General features: G+C 42.7%; 1 protein-coding gene across 1 annotated transcript in view; it reads right to left on the bottom strand.

Annotated features, from left to right (window-relative positions):
* The window catches only part of VPS13B (vacuolar protein sorting 13 homolog B), a 1386889-nt gene that overhangs the window by 200930 nt on the left and 1162248 nt on the right, over positions 1-23711 (bottom strand). The window contains exon 40 of the mRNA XM_069731647.1: positions 21339-21535. Within this exon, the coding sequence (XP_069587748.1) occupies positions 21339-21535 (197 nt within the window). The remainder of the gene's footprint in view (positions 1-21338; positions 21536-23711) is intronic.

Below are 23711 nucleotides of genomic sequence, written 5' to 3'. Positions count from 1 at the left end.
TCGGGCACAAAACTCCTAGAAAGGGCATCCGCCTTTACATTCTTAGAGCCCGGAAGGTAAGAAACCACAAAGTCAAAACTGGAGAAAAACAGCGACCAACGAGCCTGTCTAGGATTCAACCGTTTGGCAGACTCGAGATAAGTCAAGTTCTTGTGATCAGTCAAGACCACCACGCGATGCTTAGCTCCTTCAAGCCAATGACGCCACTCCTCGAATGCCCACTTCATGGCCAGCAACTCTCGATTGCCAACATCATAATTATGCTCAGCAGGCGAAAACTTCCTGGAAAAGAAGGCACATGGTTTCATCACCGAGCCATCAGAACTTCTCTGCGACAAAACAGCCCCTGCTCCAATCTCAGAAGCATCAACCTCGACCTGGAACGGGAGCGAAACATCTGGCTGGCACAACACAGGGGCAGAAGAAAAACGACGCTTCAACTCCTGAAAAGCTTCCACAGCAGCAGAAGACCAATTGACCACATCAGCACCCTTCTTGGTTAAATCAGTCAACGGTTTAGCAATACTAGAAAAATTATTGATGAAGCGACGATAAAAATTAGCAAAGCCCAGGAACTTTTGCAGACTCTTCAGAGATGTTGGCTGAGTCCACTCATAAATGGCCTGAACTTTAACAGGATCCATCTCGATAGTAGAAGGGGAAAAAATGAAACCCAAAAATGAAACCTTCTGAACAGCAAAGAGACACTTTGATCCCTTCACAAACAAAGAATTAGCACGCAGGACCTGGAACACCATTCTAACCTGCTTCACGTGAGACTCCCAATCATCCGAGAAGACCAAAATATCATCCAACTATACAATCAGGAATTTATCCAGGTACTCTCGGAAGATGTCATGCATAAAGGACTGAAATACTGATGGAGCATTGGAAAGCCCGAATGGCATAACCAGGTACTCAAAATGGCCCTCGGGCGTATTAAATGCTGTTTTCCATTCATCGCTCTGTTTAATACGCACAAGATTATACGCACCACGAAGATCTATCTTGGTGAACCAACTAGCCCCCTTAATCCGAGCAAACAAATCAGACAGCAGCGGCAAGGGGTACTGAAATTTGACTGTGATTTTATTTAGAAGGCGGTAATCGATACAAGGTCTCAGCGAACCATCCTTCTTGGCCACAAAAAAGAACCCTGCTCCCAATGGTGACGACGACGGGCGAATATGACCCTTCTCCAAGGACTCCTTTACGTAACTCCGCATAGTGGCGTGCTTAGGCACAGACAAATTAAACAGTCGACCTTTAGGAAACTTACTACCAGGAATCAAATTGATAGCACAATCGCAATCCCTATGCGGAGGTAGGGCACTGGACTTGGGCTCATCAAATACATCCCGGTAATCCGACAAGAACTCTGGGACCTCAGAAGGGGTGGATGACGAAACAGACAGAAATGGAACATCACCATGCACCCCCTGACAACCCCAGCTGGACACCGACATAGATTTCCAATCCAATACTGGGTTATGGACTTGTAGCCATGGCAACCCCAACACGACCACATCATGCAGATTATGCAACACCAAAAAGCGAATATCCTCCTGGTGCGCAGGAGCCATGCACATGGTCAGTTGGGTCCAGTACTGAGGCTTATTCTTGGCCAAAGGCGTAGCATCAATTCCTCTCAGTGGAATAGGATACTGCAAGGGCTCCAAGAAAAACCCACAGCGCCTAGCAAACTCCAAGTCCATCAAATTCAGGGCAGCGCCTGAATCCACATATGCCATGACAGAATAGGACGACAAAGAGCAGATCAAAGTAACGGACAAAAGAAATTTCGACTGTATCGTACCAATGGTGGCAGACCTAGCGAACCGCTTAGTGCGCTTAGGACAATCGGAAATAGCATGAGTGGAATCACCACAGTAAAAACACAGCCCATACCGACGTCTGTGTTCTTGCCGTTCAGCTCTGGTCAAAGTCCTATCACATTGCATAGGCTCAGGTTTATGTTCAGATAATACAGCCAAATAGTGCACAGTTTTACACTCACGTAAGCGTCGATCGATCTGAATGGCCAAAGACATAGACTCATTCAGACCAGCAGGCATAGGAAATCCCACCATAACATCCTTAAGGGCTTCAGAGAGACCCTTTCTGAAAATTGCTGCCAGCGCACATTCATTGAGTGAGCACAGACCACTTCCTAAACTTCTGACAATATATGTCTACCTCATCCTGACCCTGACACAGAGCCAGCAAATTTTTCTCTGCCTGATCCACTGAATTAGGTTCATCATAAAGCAATCCGAGCGCCAGAAAAAAACACATCAATATTACATAATGCAGGATCTCCTGGCTCAAGGGAAAATGCCCAGTCTTGCGGGTCGCCACGTAATAAAGAAATAATGATCTTAACTTGTTGAACTGGGTCACCGGAGGAGCGGGGTTTCAAAGCCAGAAATAGTTTACAATTATTTTTAAAACTCAGAAACTTAGCTCTATCTCCAGAAAACAAATCAGGAATAGGAATTCTAGGTTCTAACATAGAATTCTGAACCACAAAGTCTTGAATATTTTGTACTCTTGCAGTGAGATGATCCACACAAGAAGACAGACCTTTAATGTCCATCACTACACCTGTGTCCTGAACCACCCAAATGTCTAGGGGAAAAGAAAGGCAAAACACAGTGCAAAGAAAAAAAATGGTCTCGGAACTTCTCTTTTCCCTCTATTGAGAAGCATTAGTACTTTGGGCCTCCAGTACTGTTATGAACTGGTGATTCAGAAACACAATGGACCTGGTGGTTAAGAGCACACAAAGTGACCTGATAGTTACTAGCAACATAGGACGAGCTCTGAGACGTGGGAACTCTGCTGACCGCAATCCCTAATCCTATCACACCACACTAGAGGTAGCCGTGGAGCGCTCCTGACCAGACCTAGGCGCCTCGGGCACAGCCTGAGAAACTAGCTAGCCCTGAAGATAGAAAAATAAGCCTACCTTGCCTCAGAGAAATTCCCCAAAGGAAAAGGCAGCCCCCCACATATAATGACTGTGAGCAAAGATGAAAATACAAACACAGAGATGAAATAGGTATTAGCAAAGTGAGGCCCGACTTACTGAATAGACCGAGGATAGTAAAGATAGCTTTGCGGTCAGCACAAAAACCTACAAACAACCACGCAGAGGGCGCAAAAAGACCCTCCGTACCGACTAACGGCACGGAGGTGCTTCCTCTGCGTCCCAGAGCTTCCAGCAAGCAAGAAAAAACAATATAGCAAGCTGGACAGAAAAAATAGCAAACAAAAGTAACACAAGCAGAACTTAGCTTATGCAGGACAGACAGGCCACAAGACGATCCAGGAGAGAGCAAGACCAATACTGGAACATTGACTGGAGGCAAGGAACAAAGAACTAGGTGGAGTTAAATAGAGCAGCACCTAACGACTTAACCTCGTCACCTGAGGAAGGAAACTCAGAAGCCGCAGCCCCACTCACATCCACCAGATGAAGCTCATGGACAGAACCAGCCGAAGTACCACTCATGACCACAGGAGGGAGCTTGTGGGAATAAAAGGACTAGAAATAGGAAAAACCCAATGTGGCTAAACAAAGAAGTAAGACAGGCAATTAACAGTAAAAAGAAAGCATTTGCACTACTAAAGCAGGATGGCACCATTGAAGCTCTAAAAAACTATAGGGAGAAAAATACTTTATCTAAAAAAATAATTAAAGCTGCCAAAAAGGAAACAGAGAAGCACATTGCTAAGGAGAGTAAAACTAATCCCAAACTGTTCTTCAACTATATCAATAGTAAAAGAATAAAAACTGAAAATGTAGGCCCCTTAAAAAATAGTGAGGAAAGAATGGTTGTAGATGACGAGGAAAAAGCTAACATATTAAACACCTTCTTCTCCACGGTATTCACGGTGGAAAATGAAATGCTAGGTGAAATCCCAAGAAACAATGAAAACCCTATATTAAGGGTCACCAATCTAACCCAAGAAGAGGTGCGAAACCGGCTAAATAAGATTAAAATAGATAAATCTCCGGGTCCGGATGGCATACACCCACGAGTACTAAGAGAACTAAGTAACGTAATAGATAAACCATTATTTCTTATTTTTAGTGACTCTATAGCGACAGGGTCTGTTCCGCAGGACTGGCGCATAGCAAATGTGGTGCCAATATTCAAAAAGGGCTCTAAAAGTGAACCTGGAAATTATAGGCCAGTAAGTCTAACCTCTATTGTTGGTAAAATATTTGAAGGGTTTCTGAGGGATGTTATTCTGGATTATCTCAATGAGAATAACTGTTTAACTCCATATCAGCATGGGTTTATGAGAAATCGCTCCTGTCAAACCAATCTAATCAGTTTTTATGAAGAGGTAAGCTATAGACTGGACCACGGTGAGTCATTGGACGTGGTATATCTCGATTTTTCCAAAGCGTTTGATACCGTGCCGCACAAGAGGTTGGTACACAAAATGAGAATGCTTGGTCTGGGGGAAAATGTGTGTAAATGGGTTAGTAACTGGCTTAGTGATAGAAAGCAGAGGGTGGTTATAAATGGTATAGTCTCTAACTGGGTCGCTGTGACCAGTGGGGTACCGCAGGGGTCAGTATTGGGACCTGTTCTCTTCAACATATTCATTAATGATCTGGTAGAAGGTTTACACAGTAAAATATCGATATTTGCAGATGATACAAAACTATGTAAAGCAGTTAATACAAGAGAAGATAGTATTCTGCTACAGATGGATCTGGATAAGTTGGAAACTTGGGCTGAAAGGTGGCAGATGAGGTTTAACAATGATAAATGTAAGGTTATACACATGGGAAGAGGGAATCAATATCACCATTACACACTGAACGGGAAACCACTGGGTAAATCTGACAGGGAGAAGGACTTGGGGATCCTAGTTAATGATAAACTTACCTGGAGCAGCCAGTGCCAGGCAGCAGCTGCCAAGGCAAACAGGATCATGGGGTGCATTAAAAGAGGTCTGGATACACATGATGAGAGCATTATACTGCCTCTGTACAAATCCCTAGTTAGATCGCACATGGAGTACTGTGTCCAGTTTTGGGCACCGGTGCTCAGGAAGGATATAATGGAACTAGAGAGAGTACAAAGGAGGGCAACAAAATTAATAAAGGGGATGGGAGAACTACAATACCCAGATAGATTAGCGAAATTAGGATTATTTAGTCTAGAAAAAAGACGACTGAGGGGCGATCTAATAACCATGTATAAGTATATAAGGGGACAATACAAATATCTCGCTGAGGATCTGTTTATACCAAGGAAGGTGACGGGCACAAGGGGGCATTCTTTGCGTCTGGAGGAGAGAAGGTTTTTCCACCAACATAGAAGAGGATTCTTTACTGTTAGGGCAGTGAGAATCTGGAATTGCTTGCCTGAGGAGGTGGTGATGGCGAACTCAGTCGAGGGGTTCAAGAGAGGCCTGGATGTCTTCCTGGAGCAGAACAATATTGTATCATACAATTATTAGGTTCTGTAGAAGGACGTAGATCTGGGTATTTATTATGATGGAATATAGGCTGAACTGGATGGACAAATGTCTTTTTTCGGCCTTACTAACTATGTTACTATGTTACTATGTTACTATGACCACAGAATTCACAACAAAGATCCCTGATGGAGAGACAATAGAGCCTCAGTCGTAGAAGCCAGATGACCAGGTTCGTCAAAAACAAGACGAAAAGTCTCCAGAAATTCGGACAACCGGGAGACTAGGGGATCGTCTCGCTCCCAGAGAGGATTTACCCATGCCAAGGCGTCACCCTCCAGATGGGAAATCAAAAAGCTACCTTGGCCCGATCAGTTGGGTAATGCTGGGGCTGAAGCTCAACGTGAAGACGGCATTGGTTTAAAAAACCTCGGCAGAATTTAGGATCTCCATTGTACCGAGGTGGTTTAGCCAAGCGGGGAGGAGGGTGGTGAGCAGAAGCAGAGGTAGAAGCGGCTGATAGTATAGAAAGCAGCCGATCATCTATCGAAGATATATAACTGAGGATATGAGCCTGGGTGTCACGCTGCTGAGCTAGCTCTTGCTGTAAGCCAGCGAGTAGAGCAGCGCTGCCAGGATCAGAGGGCTGGAGCGTAGAAAGGCGAGAATCCATTGCCTTCATGAATTACATAATACGGGACTGATTCTCCCGCAAAAAGAGTAGCTCCTTTTGCGAAGCAGAAGCTCCAGCGGGGTCCATGGCCTTTGCTTACTGTAAGGATTCGGAAAGGAATCCGAGAGTGGACCCTCTGGGTCGTGACTCTAGAGCCCCCGGGGTCGAGCGGACCAGATGGAACCACCCCCTATACAGGGAGTGTTAGGAGCAGGACCTCGGGGGAATGGAGACACAACAGCTAGAGCCAAAGGGACGACCAGAGAGAGAGAGAGACCACAGAGCTATAGGACTGGCGGGGAACAACAGGAATACAGGACTTAGCTGAATACGGCAGGAACATGGGACGAAGCAGGATACGGCAGGCACTCAGGACTAGGCAGGACACGGCAGGAACACAGGACTTGGCAGGAACACGGAACTAGGCAGGATACGACAGGAACACGGAACTAGGCAGGACACGGCAGGAACACAGGACTTGGCAGGACACGGCAGGAACACAGGACTTGGCAGGACACGGCAGGAACACGGAACTAGGCAGGACACGGCAGGAACACTGAGCAGAGACACAGAAAGAACTAAGCAGGGAAGAGATACTAAGAATAGGGAGCCTAGGGCATAGGAACGTTGACAGCAGACAGAGCACCTACAAAGCAAAGGCGTCTTATCTGGAAAGACGCCGGGAAGAAATACCCGATGGGCGCCGCCATGTTGGGGCGGAGCCATCGGGTCGCGACCTCCCAGAAGGCTCAGCGACGGAGGAGACGCGACCTCGCATGTGCAAAGACACCAGACGCTGTGAGCCAGCAAAAGAAGAGGCAGAGCGGCGAGGGACAGGATCGTGAGTGCGCCGAGGGATGGGAGAAGGCAGGTAAGTATGTGCGGACGTGACTGAACGAGCGGACGTGACACATTACAGTGATTTATTAATGACCTACAAACGCGGTACCATCCCTTTAAATGGAGAGGTATACACTCCGGTAGTATTATATGCCCCAAACGAAGCACAATACCCCTTTATCAATAATGTTTTCCAGAAAACATCTGAATTAGTCAAGGGTGAATGAATCATATGTGGGGACATTAATATTCCAGTGGACAGAGTTGCAGATTGTTACTAGGACAGTCCGAATCCGGAGGGAGTTGAAATCATTAATAAATGAATACATCTACATGATTTTTGGAGATATTCCAATGCTGATGAAAAGGATTATACTTTCTACTCCTTCCGTCATCGGACTTATAGTAGGATAGATTTTTTTCTAGTGGACAATAAGGCATTGGGTAGATGCATTTCCGAATATTGGTCTGATTTCATGGTCGGATCATGCCCCTGTATTCCTGAAATTAGTCTCTCCTTCTGAATGAACAGGTAGTAAAGTGAGTGTTGACGTAACTAACACATTATTTCCATGAAAATGATAATGGGGAAGTAACTGATGAATCCCTGTGGTCAGCGCATAAGGCTGTTATAAGGGGGATTTTTTTTTACAGCAAGCGTCCTATTTGAAGCGCAACAGAGAAAAATATAGAGACAGCCTCATTTACCGTCTCAAGCAATTAGACTCTCTGAATAAAGCATCCCCATTTCAGGCATTGTCAGAAGAGATTTACAATATTAGATTTAAATTGAGAGAGAATCTCCTGTCGGTGTATGAGCATAACCTTAAAAAGCTTAAATCAAAATTCTAAGCAACTGGGGACAGAGCCGGTGCTGTTTCAGTCCGTAGGGTCAAGAAAAGAGAGGTAAGATCCAGGATTGATCATCTGGTGGACCCCCAGAGGAAACATATTAGAAAGCCAATGGAGATTGTGAATGAGTTTGCTAGGTATTATTCTCAACTTTATAATTTAGGGGGAAGATCCTGATACGCCCCAGCTCTCTCAATTGGCGATTGATCAGTACTTGCAAAGCATTAACTTGCCAAAGGTTTCCCAGGAACAATTGAATTTCCTGAACGTGCCCTTTACTAAAGAGGAAATTTGGACCACCGTTAGGTCCACCAAAGGTCATAAGGCTCCAGGTCCGGATGGGTTTCCAAATGAGTATTATGATCAGTCCCAGAAGATTCTAACCCCCTTTCTTCTACGTTTGTATACATTATAGCGGGATAAGGGGTCTATATCTAAAACTAATTTAGAAGCTACGATTTCTACTCTGCCAAAACCAGGGAAATATCCAATGTGTCCTATCAGCTCAGGCCTATTGCACTCCTAAATTGAGATGTAAAAATTTTCTCTAAAATATTAGCTTTAAAATTACATCACATTTTTCCTACATTAATTTCCATGGATCAGGCTGGTTTTGTTGCGGGTCGAGAAACAAACGATAGGACAGGCAGAACAATTAACTTAATCAAAGTGGCGGAGCTTTGTGGACTCCCCAGTGCATTCCTGTCTGTGGATGCTGAAAAAGCTTTTGACAGGGTGCACTGGGGATATCTTAGGCTACGTTCACATTGGCGTTCCGCCAATGTGCGTCGCTGTTGCGCCGGCGACGCAGCGGCGACGCGCCCCTATGTTTAACATAGGGGACGCGTGCGTTTTTTAGGTGGCGTTTTTCGACACTTGCGTCGTTTCCGACGCTAGCGTCGGACGCAAGAAAATGCAACAAGTTGCATTTTCTGTGCGTCCGATTTTGGTCAAAAAACGACGCAGGGCAGCGCAACGCTAGTGTGAACGTAGCCTTTGGAGTGTTTTGAGAAAGTTTGGCTTGGTGGGCCCCATATTGTCAGCGATCTGTGCAATTATTCCAACCCCAATGCTAGGGTATTGTCCTCGGGATTTTTGTCAAACTCATTTGCAAGAATTAATGGATCATAACAGGGCTGCCCCCTGTGTCCCATCATCTTTGCTTTATGTATGGAGCCATTAGCTGAAAAAGTATGAGCTTGTGCGAATATAGTGGGGGCATTAAAGTTGGGCCGGTAGTTCACAAAATTGGACAGTACACGAATAATGTAATTATCTTGTGTACCGATATAGAATCATCCTTTCCTGCCACTGTTACCATGTTAGAATTCGCTTAAGTATCATACTATAAACTTAATGCCATTAAATAACTAGTTTTTCCTGTTTTGGTTCCATCCAAGACTCGAGGATTATTGGAATGTAAATACCCTTTTAAATGGCCTCCAAGACTTCTCCCGAATATCCCCCATCCTCTGGAACTCTCTGCCCCAACACGTCCGACTATCAACCACAGTCGGATCCTTCAGACGGAACCTGAAAACTCATCTCTTCAGGAAAGCCTACAGCCTGCACTGACACCGCTGCTGCCTCATCACCAACGAAGCTACCGCCTCACCAACACCAGAGCTACCGCCTCACCAACACCGGAGCTCCTGCAACCCTCAACCTACTGTCTCCTTCCCCATAATCCTGTAGAATGTAAGCCCGCAAGGGCAGGGTCCTCGCCCCTCTGTATCAGTCCGTCATTGTTAGTTTGTTTACTGTATGTGATATTTGTAACTTGTATGTAACCCCTTCTCATGTACAGCACCATGGAATCAATGGTGCTATATAAATAAATAATAATAATAATAATAATAATAATAAAAAATGGGTAGATGAAGGGATCCCATATTTAGGTATAGTTCTTATACACTCTAAACAGCTTATAGAAAGAAACTTCTCCAACCTCCAAAAAGACACCAAGTTAGAATCAGAAGAATTTCAATCTATTCCAACGTCATGGATAGCCAGGATCAATATTTTTTAAAATGATGGTGCCCCCTAAGATTTTATATTTTTTTAGGTATATTCCGGTCAGAGTTCCTATTAGATTTCTCTTGTTTCTTCAAAGAATGGTTAACATTTTTTGGGGGCTCATAAAAGACCGAGGGTGGCTAGAAAGTTGATGTATTACTCATATGATGCAGGAGGAATGGGAGTCCTTAACTTGCTTGTATATCATAGGGCAGCAGTCCTTGTTGGGAAAAGAGACTGGAGGCCAATGGATAATGCTCATAAGTGGCTACAGATCGAAGTATTTTATGCTTGTAGGGGCTCAACCCGTCTTACACTAGAAAGTGAGACGATTAAGAAAACTTTGTTTACCCCACCCCTCCCAACGATGGCGGTTACTATAGATTATTGGGAACATATAGCCTCGAAGTTATTAAAAATCCTCCTCACCGATGTATCTTTGAAAGCTCTTGAGAAGCATATCCCTTACATTGGTCTGCATAATTGGATCAACGCGGGGGTTGAACATCTTCAGAACTTGATGGATGATGCTCTGAACCTCCTCCCCTTTGACCGACTGTCCTCAAAGCATCCAAGGTATACGACGCCTATTTTACCAGTATTTGCAAATTAGGCATCTGATCCACATATCACCAGAGTTGTAATTTTTTTTAAGACTCCCTTGGACCACAGGGCTAATGGGTAAATTCTAACACCGGAGTAGGGATCTAGGGGAATTTCCATCCTATATAGTGCTTTGAATATACCAGCTGTTGATACTAAGTTACCACATATGATTCAGTGGGAGGGGGAGCTAGGCATATCCCTTGACCCGGAGACATGGAGGGAGGGTTTAAGAGAGGTGCAAAGAGTATCATCTTGCCTAAATCACCAGGAACAGTTAAAAAAAAGTGCACTTAAAGTGGTACCAATGTCCGGCGTAGTTAGCTCATTTTGGTCCTCCTAACCAATATCAGGTGTGTTGGAGAGGTGTGTTGGGCAAAGGGGACACTGGGCCATATGTGGTGGTCATCTCCGGTTATAGCTCAATTTTGGGTAGATATTGGTGATCTAATACAAGAGGTCCTTGGGGTACAGTTGGCTCTGGAGTCCAATATGAGAGTTCTACATGTTGGCACAGATAAAATACCTCAGGTGCTTAGAGGTTCTTTCTCGCATATTTTGATAGCAGCCAGGTAAGATTGAGAAAGTTAATATACACTGCCAATATGAATTGACGTTGGCTCATTCCATCTCAGCTAAAAAGAGAATTCAGGGGACACGGGATCCATGACTGGAAAGCCAGAGGTCAGCCCCTTTCCACTGAAGATGAAAATTTGATTTGACCCTATGAAACTTACATTATTGGGATTATGTCATCATGCTTTAACCAGGGAGTTCCCGTGATATCACTGTGGGATGGTGAAGAAGTCATATTTTAATGTGTATAAGTTGAACATGTACAGGTACCTATTGAATTTTGTTATTGTATGTATTTGTGAGTTTTGTTTGACCTTTTGGGTGTTCAAACTTTTCTGAAAATTTAATAAAAATGTATTGGTTAAAAAAATAAAATAACAAATGAGCGGCTTCAGAACAACTCTGTGACCATTCTTGACTGGCCCAGCCAGAGCCCTGACCTAAACCCAATTGAGCATCTCTGGAGAGACCTGAAAATGGCTGTCCACCAAAGTTCACCATCCAACCTGACGGAAATGGAGCGGATCTGCAAGGAAGAATGGCAGAGGATCCCCAAATCCAGGTGGGAAAAACTTGTTGCATCATTCCCAAGAAGCCTCATGTGTTGTGAATTCTGCTCTAGGGCTCCCTCCGGTGGTTATGAGTGGTAGTGCTGCGGTAGTTGGATCGCAGCATTTATCAGGTGTATCTATTTTTTGCAATTTGGGCTGGGCTATATAGCCTTGCTTGATCCTTTAGTCAGTGCGAGTTGTCCATTGTTTTTGGAGGATTCACATCCCTTCTGGTCTCTTCTGTTTGCTGTGCTTTTCTTCAAAGATAAGTCCTGGCTTTGTTTTTGCTGTCCACCTGCTGTGGACCTTATAGTTCTGTGCATTTTCATGTTTTTGTCTTGTCCGGCTTAGTCTGTGAAGGATTTTTTGCAGGCTAGCTATTTCTCTGGAGATGCAGATATACCCTCCATGTCTTTAGTCAGATGTGGTGTTTTGTATTTTCTGTGGTGGATATTTTCTAGTGTTTTAATACTGACCGCATAGTACTCTGTTCTATTCTTTCTTTTTAGCTAGTACGGCCTCCTATGCTAAATCCTGATTTCATTTCTGCGTATGTTATTTCCCTCTCCTCTCACAGTCAATATTTGTGGGGGGCTGTCTTTCCTTTGGGGATTTTCTCTGAGGCAAGATAGGTTTCCTGTTTCTGTCTTTGGGGGTAGTTATTTCTTAGGCTGTGTCGAGGGGTCTAGAGAGTGTTAGGTACCCCCCACGGCTACTTCTAGTTGCGCTGTTAAGTTCAGGGTTTGCGGTCAGTACAGGTTCCACCTTCTCCAGAGTACGTCTCATGCTGCTCCAAGGCCACCAGATCATAACACTCATGGCTGTACTAGCTCAAAAGGTGCTTCTACTCAATGCTGAGCAAAGGGTCTGAATATTTATGACCATGTGATATTTCAGTTTTTCTTTTCTAATACATTTGCAAAAAAATTATACATTTCTGTTTTTTTCAGTCAAAATGGGGTGCAGAGTGTACATTAATGAGAAAAAAATGAACTTTTTTGAATTTACCAAATGGCTGCAATGAAACAAAAGGTGAAACATTTAAAGGGGTCTGAAAACTTTCCGTACCAACTGTACATATATATATATATATATATATATATATATATATACACACACACTGCTCAAAAAAATAAGGGGTACACAAACAGAATATAACTCCAAGTAAATCAAACTTCTGTGAAATCAAACTGTCCACTTAGGAAGCAACACTGACAATTAATTTCACATGCTGTTGTGCAAATTTAATAGACAACAGATGGAAATTATTGGCAATTATCAAGACACCCCATATAAAGGAGTGGTTCTGCAGGTGAGGACCACAGACTACATCTCAGTAGCAATGCTTTCTAGCTGATGTTTTGGTCACTTTTGAATGTTGGTTGTGCTTTCACACTCATGGTAGCAAAAGACGGACTTTACAATCCACACAAGTGGCTCAGGTAGTGCAGCTCATCCAGGATGGCACATCAATGCGAATTGTGGCAAGAAGGTTTGCTGTGCCTGTCAGCGTAGTGTCCAGAGGCTGGAGACGCTACCAGGAGACAGGCCAGTACACCAGGAGATGTGAAGGGGGCTGTAGGAGGGCAACAACTCAGCAGCAGGACCGCTACCTCAGCCTTTGTGCAAGGAGGAACAGGAGGAGCACTGCCAGAGCACTGCAAAATGACCTCCAGCAGGCCACAAATGTGCATGTGTCTGCAAACGGTTAGAATCCGACTCCAAGAGGATGGTCTGAGTATCCGACCCCCACAGATGGAGGTTGTGCTCACAGCCCAACACCGTGCAGGACACTTGGCATTTGCCACAGAACACCAGGATTGCCAAATTCGCCACTGACGCCCTGTGCTCTTCACAGATGAAAGCAGGTTTACACTGATCACATGTGATAGACTTGACAGAGTCTGGAGATGCCGTGGAGAGAGATCTGCTGCCTGCAACATCCTTCAGCATGACCGGTTTGGCAGTGGGTCAGTAATGGTGTGGAGTGGCATTTCTTTGGAGGGCCGCACAGCCCTCCATGTGCTCGCCAGAGGTAACCTGACTGCCATTAGGTACCGAGATGAGATCCTCAGACCCCTTGTGAGAACATATCCTGGTGCAGTTGGCTCTGGGTTCCTCCTAATGCAGGACAATGCCAGACCTCATGTGGCTAGAGTGTGTCAGCAGTTCCTGAAAGATGAAGGCATTGAAGATATGGACTGGCCTGCCCATTCCTCAGAACTGAATCCGATTGAACACATCTGGGACATCATGTCTCGCACCATCCACCAACGTCATGTTGCACCACAAACTGTCCAGGAGTTGGCGGATGCTTTAGTCCAGGTCTGGAAGGAGATCCCTCAGGAGACCATCCGCCACCTCATCAGGATCTTGCCCAGGCATTGTAGGGAGGTCATACAGGCACGTAGAGGCCACACACACACTACTGAGCATCATTTCCTTGTTTTGAGTTATTTCCACTGAAGTTGGATCACCCAGTAATTTGATTTTCGACTTTGATTTTGAGTATCGTTTCAAATCCAGGCCTCCATTAGTTAATAAATTTGATTTCCATTGCTGATTTTTGTGTAATTTTGTTGTCAGCACATTCAACTTTGTACAGAATAATATATATATATATATATATATATATACTGTAATAATAAATAATAATATACATATATAGACACATATACACACACACATACTGTATATATACACAGACGTATATATACACACGTGTGCCCTGACGAAGGCAAAGCACCGAAACGTACGTTGGGGAGGATGCCATTCAGGAGTCAGGGTCTCACTATCTCACAGTAAGTGATTATGCACTGTAGATAATTCTCCCAACAAAGTTTACAGTGATTCCCTGATTGCCCTTTACTCTCCCTTCACGGCTTCACCATCTTTTTACACATTAAGGATTGTGCACTGCTTACTACTTCTCTTAATTTTCACAGTGAATCCTCACTCGTTCTTCATGTATACCTCACGGTATTACTATTTTTTTTTTCTGGCACTTGCTTGATAATGATTTTTTTGTTAAATTGCATCTTTTCACTTTAGCACATATACATTTTGAGTTTTGGATTGTTTAGTATTGTTATCACATATTAATTATTCTTGGTAATACTTGTGGATTCTGATCTATCTCAGTGGCACCAAAAATAGCGATTTTTGCATACATTATCCGCCGTGATTTATATTGTGTTTTTTAGTATAAATTTATACTTACCGTAATATTCTCCTGGATACAGGTGCTTTTGCCTTTTATTTGATATTTGGCTTTTTTATATGATCCTGTACGTTTTCCTGTTACTGTACTATTTATTGTAATTATATATCGATATAATAAAGTTATTTTATAGTGGACTATATGGTCGGCTTGTGGTGCTCTTTTTAGGTTTTTGGTTGACTTTTTTTCCCGACTGTCCACAGCATTTCATGATTGGTCCTTTCTCGCGGGTAATAAACAATTTTAAGTCACTTCCTTTTACTTCACTTGTACCACCACGTGAGCTTTCCTTTGTAATATATCTATATATATAATTGCCTAAGGGTTTTTCCGTCTGTCTGTCTGTCTTTCTGTCTGTCTGTCCTGGAAATCCCGTGTCTCTGATTGGTGCCTCGACCAATCAGCGACGGGCACAGTATCGACGTAGAAATCCCGCGTCTCTGATTGGTCGAGGCCGCCAGGCCTCGACCAATCAGCGACGGGCACAGCGACGATGATGTCATAAAGAATGTAGAAATCCCACGTTTCTGATTCAGCGACGGGCACAGTATCGACGTAGATGTCATAATGGTTGCCATGGCGACGACGATGTCATAAAGGTTGCCTCGACCAATCAGCGACGGGCACAGCGACGATGATGTCATAAAGGACGTAGACATCCCGCGTGTTTGATTGGTCGAGGCCGCCAGGCCTCGACCAATCAGCAACGGGCACAGCGACGATGATGTCATAAAGGACGTAGAAATCCCACGTTTCTGATTCAGCGACGGGCACAGTATCGACGTAGATGTCATAATGGTTGCCATGGCGACGACGATGTCATAAAGGTTGCCTCGACCAATCAGCGACGGGCACAGTCTGCTGCGAATTCTGGAATCATCATTGTCCATATACTACGGGGACATGCATATTCTAGAATACCCGATGCATTGGAATCGGGCCACAATCTAGTATATATATATATATATATATATATATATATAAATATATAAATTCAAGCAAAAAACAGGCAGCACTCCATTGTATCTTGATCAACTGTGCAGAGTTTAATCAGACCCACATGTCTTTACTACGACGTTTCGGCTCTAAATGAGCCTTTCTCAAGCCTTGAGGGCTTGAGAAAGGCTCATTTAGAGCCGAAACGTCGTAGTAAAGACATGTGGGTCTGATTAAACTCTGCACAATTGATCAAGATAAAATGGAGTGCTGCCTGTTTTTTGCTTGAATTTATGGACTGTGGATAGCCGGTGGACGGGCTTCCTGGAGGCTTTGCACCCAGAGATAAGTGAAAGTGTTGTGCTGTTCCTTTTTTCTACATATATATATATATATATATATATATATATATACACACAGTACAGACACACCTTCTCATTTATGGCATTCTCTTGATGAGCTTCAAGAGGTAGTCACCGGGAATGGTCTTCCAACAATCTTGAAGGAGTTCCCAGAGATGCTTAGCACTTGTTGGCCCTTTTGCCTTCACTCTACGGTCCAGCTCACCCCAAACCATCTCGATTGGGTTCAAGTCTGGTAACTGTGGAGGCCAGGTCATCTGGCGTAGCACCCCATCACTCTCCTTCTTGGTCAAATACCCCTTACACAGCCTGGAGGTGTGTTTGGGGTCATTGTCGCGTTGAAAAAAAATCATGGTCCAACTAAAGGCAAACCGGATGGAATAGCATGCCGCTGCAAGATGCTGTGGTAGCTATGCTGGCTCAGTATGCATTCAGTTTTGAATAAATCCCCAACAGTGTCACCAGCAAAGCACCTCAACACCATCACACCTCCTCCTCCATTCTTCACGGTGGGAATCAGGCATGTAGAGTCCATCCGTTCACCTTTTGTGCATCGCACAAAGACACGGTGGTTGGAACCAAAGATCTCAAATTTGGACTCATCAGACCAATGCACAGATTTCCACTGGTCTAATGTCCATTCCTTGTGTTCTTTAGCTCAAACAAGTCTCTTCTGCTTGTTGCCTGTCCTTAGCAGTGGTTTCCTAGCAGCTATTTTACCATGAAGGCCTGCTGCACAAAGTCTCCTCTTAACAGTTGTTGTAGAGATGTGTCTGCTGCTAGAACTCTGTGTGACATTGACCTGGTCTCTAATCTGAGCTGCTGTTAACCTGTGATTTCTGAGGCTGGTGACTCGGATAAACTTATCCTCAGAAGCAGAGGTGACTCTTGGTCTTCCTTTCCTGGGGTGGTCCTCATGTGAGCCAGTTTCTTTGTAACGCTTGATGGTTTTTGCCACTGCACTTGGGGACATTTTCAAAGTTTGCCCAAATTTTCAGACTGACTGATCTTCATTTCTTAAAGTAATGATGGCAACTCGTTTTTCTTTACTTAGCTGCTTTTTTCTTGCCATAATACAAATTCTAACAGTCTATTCAGTAGGACTATCAGCTGTGTATCCACCACACTTATGCACAACACAACTGATGGTCCCAACCCCATTTATAAGGCAAGAAATCCCACTTATTAAACCTGACAGGGCACACCTCTGAAGTGAAAACCATTCCCGGTGACTACCTCTTGAAGCTCATCAAAAGAATGCCAAGAGTGTGCAAAGCAGTCATCAAAGCAAAAGGTGGCTACTTTGAAGAACCTAGAATATAAGACATAATTTCAGTTGTTTCACACTTTTTTGTTTCGTATATAATTCCACATGTGTTAATTCATTGTTTTGATGCCTTCAGTGTGAATGTACAATTTTCATAGTCATGAAAATACAGAAAAATCTTTACATGAGAAGGTGTGTCCAAACTTTTGGTCTAGACTGTATATATATATATATATATATATATATATATATATATATATATACATATATATATGTATATATATATATACATATATATATGTATATATATATATACATATATATATGTATATATATATATACATATATATATGTATATATATATATATATATATATATATATATATATATAAAACAGCAACAAGTACATGGCCAAACATTACCAAAGAAAGCCAAAATAAGTATATTTACATTACATATATTTATATATATGAAACCCATTAGATATCTCTCATTATTTTGAACTTACAGAAGTAGAAATATACTTGTACGCTACACTCCCTGGTGCTGTAATGTCAAACGGATTGACAAAGGAAAAATATGAGGACTTAGAGGGAGCAACATTTAACATTCCCACAGTATTCACGTTACTGTGGTGCCAAGTTGACCACAAAGGTAATTTTGTGGAGGTCCCTAATTCAGAAGAATTAACCCTGTCTGAAACACTTAACTTCTCAATGACAAGAATGCATTCTTTCACAATTAACATCAAGAAACTAGTCCCAGATCTGTCCAATTAATGGGAAGCAGATGTTTAATTTCGTTATTGATTTTTTGATCCGCTTTTCCAATTTTCCAGATCCTCTTGATATCTCTGACTTCTTTTGCACATGAAACAGGATGGAAACAAACAAGCCCAATGCAGCTGAATACTGAGAACCAAAGGAGACATTTGTATAGTTCACTAGTTCTGTGGATGGTCGGCAGCATGACTAATTTCACTGTCAATTCCAAACCCCAGCACAAGTATGAGTAGAAAAAAGAATTCTTTCCATCTCCAGTGAGGACTGAGAAACTGGAGAAGGGCGAGATATCTTCTTTGGGAACTTCTCTACCAAATGGCTTCCAACTGGATTAATTTTGTGTTGTTTACTATGTATGCAGACGTCTTAATACCAGAAGGACGTTTTAATAAATCTATTGAGATTCCTCTATTCTTTATCATATTTTACCATACAGGCTAAGAAAGCTGTGATCTTGGAACATGAGTTTATTGGAAGTTACTCTGAATGACCAGAGCGGAACAAAATGTTCACTGACAAAACGTGGTAGATTTTGGGAACATAGAACAGGATTACCAGTGACAATGACACATAAAACAAAATATGCATGCATTCCCGTAATGCTACTTACTCTTGGCGTTTAAGGTGTTTGTAAGGAATGGTGATGCAAAGCCCAGTCTGACACGTTATACAAACTCCTCCTCATCGTGATCATGCGGAGGAGGAGGAACAGGAGACCTAACGTCTCCACACTAGTGACCAACGCAGGTCCAACTGATAGGACCCTCAGCTATCAGTCAGTACCTACCTGTAGATAGGTGATACATGTTAATTGAAGGAAAACCCATTTTTTTTAACTAAGGCAAAAGTGCTGGAGCATCAATCACAGCAACATGTCCTCCAACTACTTCTGTCACATCCTGTAGACAATATTTTTTTGTTGCAGGACCCAAAAATTCTGAATCTTCTTTTTTATGATCTGTTTAAGAACAGGATCGGGTTTTTGTAAAACAGAAGTCAATGGCAAGAGGATGTGGAAGGATTGACATGTCTGATTTTATTTACAGACAGTGGAAGATCATTACCTTGTGTAGAGAATTACATTTTCAAATCAACTAAACAGTTTGTATTAAAGGGAACCTGTCACCAGGTTTGGCTGAAACGAGTTACGGCCACCCCCTTTCAGGGCTGATATACAGCATTCTATAATGCTGTAGATAAGTCCCCAATCTGACCTGCAAGAGAAGAAAAATAACTTTTATTATACTCACCTGGGGGGTGCAGGTCTTGCCCTGTTGAGGGCATAGCAAAGTACTGCAGTGTGCAGGTGCTGGGAAAGGTCAGAGGCAGATAAGTATGCCTGCGCAGGAGCGCAATACCGGGGAGCCTGTGAAGCAAGCAGGAGGGCGGCATCGCAAGAAGATGGGAGGCGGTGGAGCAGGACCTGCGACACCCATCGAACCGGACCGCCCCCAGGTGAGTATAATAAAAGTTATTTTTGTTGTCTTGTAGGTCGGATCAGGGCTTATCTACAGCATTATAGAATGCTGTATATCAGCCCTGAAAGGCGGTGGCCGTAGCTCCTATCGGCTAAACCTGGTGACAGGTTCCCTTTAAATATATGAATCATATGTGCATGTGGCCTGATCGACATGTGAAGAGGACATACAGATGCTTTGCTCCTGGTCATTAATTTACTTTATCCTGGGTATATAGTCTGCTCTTTTGCATTTAGCATTGTACTGGTGATCAGGACATGAGCCAGAGTTATTCAACCCCAGCTATAGCAAGAGAAGGAGCTGCAGGATTGGTAAGAAGGATCTTCCAACATGGCACCTTCACTCAGTATGCTGGCCTAGAGGAAAGGCAAGACATATGCCTTTCCAACATGGCACCTTCACTTAACATGCTGGCCTAGTAGAAAGCTAATATAGAGGCCCTTTGAACATGTCATCTTAACTCAGCACTTTTGCCTAGAAAAAGCCAGGACAGAGGCCTTTCCAACATGGTGCCTTCACTCAGCATGCTGGCCTAGAAGAAAGTCAGGACGGAGACTCTTCCAACATGGCACTTTCACTCAGCATGCTGGCCTAGAAGAAGTCAGGATGGAAGCCCAGCTAACATGGCACCTTCACTAAGCATGCTGGCCTAGGAAAAGCCAGGAAGGGGGTCCTTTCCAACATGGTGACTTTACTTGGCACATTGGATTAGAATTAAACTGGAACGGAGGCCTTTCCAACACGACACCTTCATTGAGCTCACTGGACTAGAAAAAAGCAGCAGAGACTGACACTACCAAACTATAGTAAATTTCTGCTCAGCTGCACTTCCTCCGCTATCTGAAGTTGGGCTGTAACATGCTGCACCACCTCCTATTATGGCATTTTTGGTTTGGGACACTGCCCCAGACCATATACTGGGTGACTACTGTGTCATAATGGCGAACACATGAGAAGGAATCCCTATCCTAGACAGAGGTAAGTGCATAAGACAATTTAGTTTCTTCTCCAAACCCTGAACAAAAGTCCACACAACAGGAAGTCTTCTCTACAGTCACTATATGTAACTCTAGTGGCCATTCTCAGTATACACATGGAAGGTCTTTATGAGGACATGAGTCATTATTAGACATGATTTATATAAAGCTAATGAAAGGACGCAGGAGATACGGTAGAGTGAGAGATCCATAAATTTATAAGGAAATGCAGAAAATGCGAATCTCCTTCTGACTAAAAAATGATCTGGAGAAGATACTCACTCCACATAAATAATTTATGTTTGGTCAGAGTACCTGAAAAGGTAGAAAGATCATGTTGAGTTTTGAAATTGAAATACATCAAACAAAGCTATAACTTTAAGTAGGTTTAAGACTCCTGGTCTATGTAGACTAACCTATGTAGACCAGCCGTCAAATCTACGTAGGGACTAACCTACGTAGACTAGCCGTCAAATCTATGTAGGGACTAACCTATGTAGACTAGCCGTGAAATCTATGTAGGGACTAACCTTCATTCACGAGTCTAAGGACGTCCATAGTGTGGCTTTGGAAAGAGACCCTCAACAAGCACAGATATTTGATGCTTTGGTGTTCCCATACTTTGTGCTGTGTAGAGCATATTTTAATACTATACATAAAATACATATAGTGTGTGTGTACAATTACAACACCACTATCCAACAATATGCTTGGTGGATCCCATTATGCCACAATAACCACATCTACATATAACATGCTATACCTTTGGTCATCCATGCTGTTTGTATTGTTATTCAGAACAATTCTCCAAAGATGAGAAGACACAAGCTCCTTCTGGTCGCTGACCGTGGTAATGCTGGGCAGCTGAAGCTCGCATGGTTTGCTCTCTGACAGACTGAACTCTCGAAAGGCAACAAATGACCGCTGGAGTTCATCCCAGTACTCAAGGCTACAAGGGATCTATAAAAAAAAAACAATGAAAATTCCAGTAATTTCAGCTTTAGATTTTAATATGCAAAAAATATGCAAATCTTGCCTTAAAAGACCTCAAAGAAAGCTAAATAAATAAATATGAAAAATACACAGCCATACATAGAAATAATTATTGTAAAGTGACTCAGAAATGCGGCATGACTCACAATGGAATATATTAAACAAAAAAAAACAGAAAAGAAACAAACATTCCTGAACATAAAAAAAAGCTAATCAAGAAGCATAACAAATTATAGAAAAAGTCACATTGTGTTCAAATAGTGGAACTTTGGCTTACTGAGTCGTCACTTATGTTAAAGATTCTTCTAATGGAGAATTACAAGAATCAAATGATATCAATGTCTGTCCATGGGTGTGCAATTGCCTGTAAGCCGCCGAATAGTGCACACCGAAGGGCCACATGCCATGGTTGTAGAGCACCACATAGATCCTCCACCATAAGTATTCCACATTGCTTTACATGGCGCTACATTTGGTGATGTATTCTCCTTCCTGTTACGTGGTTATTATTGCGTAGTGGGTGACTGTGACCCCTCATGGTATGAGTCTACCTTCATGATAAAAATACTTTGTATTACATTTTGATAAAACACTTTAAGCAAAGAGTCTTCTCCTTTGAGCCTTGCATAAAATCTTGGGCTGAATTCACAAACATAGCAATGCAGCTACATTTTGTTTTTTCCAACTGCAGCGAATACAGGGCACATCTTAGGAGCGATGATAGCAAGCTAAAATTGTGAGAAAATGGGACTGCCAGAGGATGGGGAAAGAGAAAGAGGAGAGATCAGAGAAATATAGCAAAAAGAATGGAAAAATCATTAGAGGAAGACAGAGGAGAAAGAGGAGGTAACCATCACAGAAGGAAAGCACAAGGATAAAGAAACCATCAAAAGGGTTGAAAAATGAGAGGGGAATTGGGAAATCAAGAGAAATAAAGTGAGGGATGGATGAATGAAAAAATAACATAAGACAGATATGGGGAACCATCAGAAGGAGAGATAAAGAAAAAATCACAGCGAGAGAGAAAGATAAGAGGGAAATTAAGTTCTATCCGAGATAAATCATCAGAGGGATAGGAATGAATAAACCACAAAACAGAAAGAGAAAAGAAGGATGAAGAAATGATCAGAATGTAATAAAAACAACCCCATGACAACAAATATGGAAATGACTGGCCTCCTATCATTTTGTCCTTCTTTATAAACCTAAAAGGGGTTGTCCACTACTTGGACAATCCCTTCTGAATCCCATGTTTCCCCTTGTAAAATAACTCTTATACTCCTCTCCAATGCCAGCACCTTTTTCAGTGGTGTCAGCACTGGCCTTCCCAGAGATCGCATGACATTGTTCTGTCAAGCAATCTCTGAGGCCAATCATCTCTTCTCTTCACTCTCCCTGCCTTTGGAAATATTAGGGATCTCATTTCCATATTGGAAGAAAATGAGAATCCATCTGCAAGAAAACGCTTTCGGGGAGACTACCCTTGCAGGCCACGCCCAGCTTTTCACTTTTTCCAGCTATACAGATCTTCTTTGACGTGGTATGTAGAGACATACAGAGGTTGGATAAAAAATCTAATTGGCTGAATAATGTCAGTAAATCAGAAAAGGAAGCTCTACATAACCTAAACAAAAATAAAAATCTTCTCATAAGGGAAGAAGACAAAGGGGGGAACATTGTTATCTGGCCAGTGGTTCTTTATGTTAAAGAAGCTAAACAACAACTTAATAACTCGCTTTTTTATCAGATACTTCCTTCAGATCCCACCCCGTTTTAATTCCAAATTGGAGAAATTAGTCAATATGGCTTATACCTATAACATCATTGACAAGAAAGAAAAAGGCTTCCTGACTACGAAACATCCAAGAATAACGACACTTTACATACTGCCTAAAGTGCATAAGTCTTTAAAGGAACCCCCATGTAGGCCTATAGTATCTGGCATAGGGGGTATTTTTGAAAAACCATGTATCTACGTGGATTTTTTTCTACAACCCTTAGTGGTCACTTTAGAGTCTTATGTCAAAGATACGTCATATTTGTTGAGTATTTTGAAAGATCTTACTATTCCTTCCAATACTTTTTTAGTAACATTGGATGTTGAATCTCTATATACTTGCATTCAACATGATTTGGGGATTCA

The sequence above is a fragment of the Ranitomeya imitator genome, chromosome 6 (assembly GCF_032444005.1).
Source record: "Ranitomeya imitator isolate aRanImi1 chromosome 6, aRanImi1.pri, whole genome shotgun sequence".
NCBI lineage: Eukaryota > Metazoa > Chordata > Amphibia > Anura > Dendrobatidae > Ranitomeya > Ranitomeya imitator.
Note: the sequence above shows the minus strand (reverse complement) of the source record. Positions and strands in the feature narration are given on the sequence as shown.